Source organism: Ipomoea triloba, chromosome 1 (assembly GCF_003576645.1).
Source record: "Ipomoea triloba cultivar NCNSP0323 chromosome 1, ASM357664v1".
Lineage (NCBI taxonomy): Eukaryota > Viridiplantae > Streptophyta > Magnoliopsida > Solanales > Convolvulaceae > Ipomoea > Ipomoea triloba.
Window position 1 is genome coordinate 17,555,275 of NC_044916.1, and position 5,962 is coordinate 17,561,236.

A 5,962-nucleotide genomic window follows, 5' to 3' on the forward strand; every position below is an offset into this window, starting at 1 on the left:
GCCAGTCCGGTTCAATCGCACCACTGTGAGTACGAACCTCTACACTACCACCTGCATTAAAATAATGTCAGTGAAACAAGACCACCCCATTAACCGTTCTACATGCATGTGTTAAGTAACCAACATGGCCTGCACCACCATACCAAATACATTCGAAAAGAATAATTCAAAGACAATTCAAGAAGTGCAATTATATGTTAACTAATATCTGAATTAATTAATATTGATTCCCCATTTGTTTTCCTCAAATGCCAACCCCCCTTTTGAACATATATACACTAAATCATACTGTATAATCCCTCCATACAGCAGTCATAAGCAGAATTACTCCTAGTTATACTCTGATTTTAAGCCTAAAATAAAAATGAGAAGATACTAATATTAAAAACAACACCACAAAAAGAACCTTAACAAAAACAAAAAACATAACAGTAAACTTGAATAACTAGCCTGCATCAGTTTCTATGTGTCCATTGTTATCTTCATTGGTATATACATTTTACATTTGCATTGATGAGCCTGGGAAATCATATATCTTGCATTCCATCATATTTGAATGGTTTGGTAGTTACCCATACTAGCCTCACAGTGGGTAGCATTGGGGTCTCACACGGCTACAATTTTTACACAATTAATGGGGAAAACCTACATGGTGATCAAAGGGAACTAACAAATTAATGTGAGTATGACTGTATCACTGGTGCGGTACTTCCTAACTTCGCTCATAAGTACACCATCAGTACACCATGTTATTGGGGAGCCCTTTCAAACCAGTAGCGCACCGCACAAACTACCCTAAACTGCGGCGTGTTCGATGGGCGCTCGACCGGACTGCGCAGTTTCACCAGGTACGCACTTTATACACCCGCGTATGTGTAGACGACCCTGGAGTCCTATTATCGGTCTTCTCCACGGCGCCGTGCCGCTGTTGGTCGAGCGCCCATCGAACACGCCGCAGTTTAGGGTAGTTTGTGCGGTGCGCTACTGGTTTGAAAGGGCTCCCCAATAACATGGTGTACTGATGGTGTACTTATGAGCGAAGTCCCAATAACATGGTGTACTGATGGTGTACTTATGAGCGAAGTTAGGAAGTACCGCACCAGTGATACAGTCATACTCACATTAATTTGTTAGTTCCCTTTGATCACCATGTAGGTTTTCCCCATTAATTGTGTAAAAATTGTAGCCGTGTGAGACCCCAATGCTACCCACTGTGAGGCTAGTATGGGTAACTACCAAACCATTCAAATATGATGGAATGCAAGATATATGATTTCCCAGGCTCATCAATGCAAATGTAAAATGTATATACCAATGAAGATAACAATGGACACATAGAAACTGATGCAGGCTAGTTATTCAAGTTTACTGTTATGTTTTTTTTGTTTTTGTTAAGGTTCTTTTGTGGTGTTGTTTTTAATATTAGTATCTTCTCATTTTTATATTTTAGGCTTAAAATCAGAGTATAACTAGGAGTAATTCTGCTTATGACTGCTGTATGGAGGGATTATACAGTATGATTTAGTGTTATATATGTTCAAAAGGGGGGTTGGCATTTGAGAAAACAAATGGGGAATCAATATTAATTAATTCAGATATTAGTTAACATATAATTAGCACTTCTTGAATTGTCTTTGAATTTATTCTTTTCGAATGTATTTGGGTATGGTGGTGCAGGCCATGTTGGTTACTTAACACATGCATGTAGAACGGTTAATGGGGTGGTCTTGTTTCACTGACATTATTTTAATGCAGGTGGTAGTGTAGAGGTTCGTACTCACAGTGGTGCGATTGAACCGGACTGGGCGTTGACTGATCCCTCGTTCTGGACACCGAATGTTGACGCAATGATACGACCAGCCATTAGACTTCGGTTCAAGACAATGAATGTGGGTGTAGAGTTTTATATGAGCTACGGACGTGCCGGTGGGTTTGATGTACGCCATAGCACCATGAAGCGAGGCCGGGATGGTGAGGTGACTATGCGTTATTTAGTTTGCAGCCGCCAAGGGACCAAAGGGGGTGGTAGTAGCGGCCCATCCGCTGTGAATGGTGAGGGAGGCCATGTTAAGCAACGAAGAAAGCGAATTTCTAACAGGGTTCAATGCCTAGCTAAGATTTGTTTACGACAGGACAACACTAGAGAGTTCGTGGTGACTATTTGTTTACGACAGGACAACACTAGAGAGTTCGTGGTGACTATTTTCGAAGAGAATCACACCCACCCTTTGTGCTCTGAGGCATCCAAACAATTTTTGCGCATCAACAGGAACCTAGATGCCACACAACAAGCATTCATTGCAAGTTGCATTAAGGCTAATATTGGGACCGCTCAAAGCTTCAGATTATGCAAGGAGCTAGTGGGTACGTACGGTAATATCGGTGCAACAAGCGTTGACTTCCATAATTTCAAACGAGACCTACAAGAGTATGTCAGCGGGGGTGATGGAGAGATGATTATTAAACAGTTCAGCCAGAAACGGGAGGTGTCGGATGGTTTTTATTTCGATTATCAACTAGATGAAGAGAATCGGTTGACGCGTCTTTTTTGGGCTGACCCCCTAGCTCGGGACAATTTCTCGACCTTTGGTGACGCCATTTCGTTCGATGCAACCTATGGTACGAACAGGTATGTCAAAGCTTTTCAATATGCATAATTATATTTCGTGAGGTATGTCAAAGCTTTTCAATATGCATAATTATATTTCGTGTATATGACCATGATGCGTGGATGTAGCAACCCTGTACTGGACTTTAAAGTATGAAGTTAGTTAGCAAATTACATTTGATATCCATATCGTTGATCTCACTACTTGATGAGAGACAAATTATATATATGAGGTGGATTGAAATATACAGTTGTGTCTTGGGGTGGGTCATTTTGTTTTTTTTTTTGTCAAAATTAAATGAGAAGGTTGGTGATTGATGCCCGTAACTCTTATTTGAATGGTTTGGTGACTATAATATTAGAAAGGTCGGTGGTGTTTGGTTATTAATTACTGCATGCCTTGAAGGAATATAATATAAGTGGAGATGGGCAGTGTGTTGGGTTTGTAAAAGTTATATGATGCATTGAATGTATTGAGAAAACATTATAAGACTATAGATCCTGCGGAACAAAGTTCTGTGTGTGCATCTTGGTTTGGTTCGGTCATTGGGGCAATTTTAATTTGTTATACTGTACATTGGGTTATTATATGTTCATTTAATTTTGCGTGAATTGTATTTATCGATTAATTTGAGTCGGTATGTAGTCATTTGTGTGTGTGTTTTTTTCCCCCATAAATTGTTATCCATAACGTTGGCATGCTAGCCTAATTAAGCGTTCGTAAAGTGATGTTGATTATGGCGAGGGAGAATTGTGTTATGCATCTTCTGTTGCAGGTACTCTTTGGTTTTTGTGCCCTTCACCGGGGTCGACAACCACCATCGTTGCATCACCTTGGGGGCTGGACTACTCACTAAAGAGGACGTGGACTCATACGTGTGGTTATTAGACAGATTCAAAACCGCAATGGGTAAGAGTCCACTTTACGTGGTTACCGATCAGGACGCCGCCATGATTATTGCTGTGGAACGGGTCTTACCAGAGAGTCGTCATCGGTTTTGTATGTGGCACATCATGACTAAGGAGAGTCGTCATCGGTTTTGTATGTGGCACATCATGACTAAGGTTAGTGAAAAAGCTGGTGGTGAACTTGCAAAGGACGAAGTATTCCGTAAGAAGTTAAATAGTATAGTTTGGTCTGACCGAATCGTAGTTGAGGAGTTCGAATCTCAATGGCAGGGGTTAATGGCAGAGTACGATCTTGGTGAACACCGCTGGTTTAACAAACTATATGCGGAGCGGATGTTCTGGATCTCGGCTTATTTCCTTGACTTGCCAATGAGTGGGCTACTACGGACGACGTCCCGGTCTGAAGGGGAAAACAGTGCTTACGGTAAGTTCACAAATCCGCACTCTAGTATAGTTGAGTTTTATATGCAATTTGAGGGTGTGCTGGAAGCTCAGCGTCACAAACAGACAAAATTGAACGCTCAGTGCGAGGGGTATTCACCCGAGTTTAAAACTCCTTTAGCATTAGAAAGGCATGTCGCGCAAATCTACACAATAACTATTTTTTATGAGGTTCAAAAAGAGATTCTTGGTGGGTGTTTTTTTTGTCGAGTGGTTAGTATTTGTGAGGACAAGGGTTTGATGGTGTACGTCATTAAAGATGAGTGGAATAGAGTATGCAGTGTCGAGTACAACCCTATTGATTTTAGTGCACAGTGCAGTTGCAAGTTATTCCAGAGGATGGGTTTGGTTTGCAGGCATATGTTCTTGGTGTTCAAGGAAGCACACCTACAAACGGTCCCCCCCCAATATGTCGTGGGTCGGTGGTGCAAACAGTGCAGCGTTCCGGGGAGCCTGGAGCAGTGCAGTACTAGTAGCCCCCCCGGAATGGTTATGAATTTATTGTGGGCCGAGATCAACACGTGTGTAGGGATGGTGGGAAGGAATGAGGGACGATTGACACGGTTGTTACAGGCAATGAATGAACTGAAAGCTGAATTCGTGGCTGACGGGTCGAGCACTCGCATGGTAAAGGGCAACACCGCTGCTATTCAGGCTTTGTGTGGTGTGTGCCCTCCGCAATCCATATCTATTAAGCCCCCAGCACAAGCGAAGAACAAGGGGAGCGGGAAACGCATCAAGAGCAAACGGGAGTTAGCTATCGAGGCTAGGGAGAAGGGTGAGCACAAGTGCAGGGCGTGCGGTCTTTACGGGCGTCATGACCGCCGAAATTGCCCTAAATTTCCACGTGTCGGTTCCGGTGACAAACTGAATAAAAAAAATAGTGCTTAATCGCTAACGTGGAATCCCACTAGAGTGCAGTTTGTTAGTTTTCCCTAGTACAGCCCTTGTCTCTGTACTTTGTTAGTTTAATAATGAGCACAGCAAATTAGGACGTCATTTCTGAAAGCACATTGTGGACCGCTTTAGCTGGTTTTTACATTTTCAAGTGTCCATGCTGTATAACATTTGCATTAATTTCTGTAGCCACCCATACTCATGTGTTTCCCATTAATAAAACTAGCAGCAGAAAACTTTTCCCTATTACAAAACTACTGTAGTAATTTATTTATAAATACTAGTTGTATTTATTTGACTTCACCTTAGTAATCCTTCCCTAATGCCAAATCCTATTTATACACAGGTAGAATGCACATCTGTTAAAAAAAATGCCCACGGGGAATGGTTTTTAGATTATATTACGGATCTGGAATTCCCACAGATTAGGCCTGTGCACAGACTCCCCCCCCCCTCCCCCCGGTAATGATGAGTGCACTTCGTAACAGTTGACCACGCTTAACCATGTTGATTTTACAATCTTAATCATGAGTCCTAACCCAGTAGTGACCCTTCCGCATCCAAACTACCAAAGCATATTGAAAGAAATTGTTAAAATATTGAATTCATGAAGAAAGTGGCATTGTTGACATCAAAGTTTGTGACTAGTAGTTGGCAGCTGAATCATTGCCTGCTACTCGTGACCTTCACATCCCCTCACTTTCCTCTACTCTACACCTGCCCTCCACATATCATCACCCTCAAACTTTGTTCATACCCCACTTTACTAATACAAAATTTGAGCACAACTTTTTATTATATACATATTGACTTCCAGTAGCAAAGTAAAGACATGAAAACACCCTGACAGTGTATACAGACCTTCTGAGGCCCACGAAAGGTAGAATGCACATTTGAAACGCATCCACTATTTAATATGCGTATATAGGATATTTTTAAAATTACATTACAGTCCTGGGGTTCCCACAGATTAGGCGTGCGCACCCCAAGTGCCAAGAGGTTGCCCTTTGATGAATGCCTACTCTTTTCCATGGTACTACTTTGTATCCAAGCCAAAGCTTGCATTCCCATCCATCTTTACTCCTACACAGTAAAAAAAAAAAAAAA

General features: G+C 41.8%; 1 protein-coding gene across 1 annotated transcript in view; it reads left to right on the forward strand.

Annotated features, from left to right (window-relative positions):
- Positions 1-4,849, forward strand: part of LOC116008009 (protein FAR1-RELATED SEQUENCE 5-like) — a 5,842-nt gene extending 993 nt beyond the window's left edge. The window contains exons 2-3 of the mRNA XM_031248655.1: positions 1,756-2,629; positions 3,385-4,849. Of these exons, the coding sequence (XP_031104515.1) occupies positions 1,756-2,629; positions 3,385-4,849 (2,339 nt within the window). The remainder of the gene's footprint in view (positions 1-1,755; positions 2,630-3,384) is intronic.
- The last annotated feature ends 1,113 nt before the right edge of the window (positions 4,850-5,962 follow it).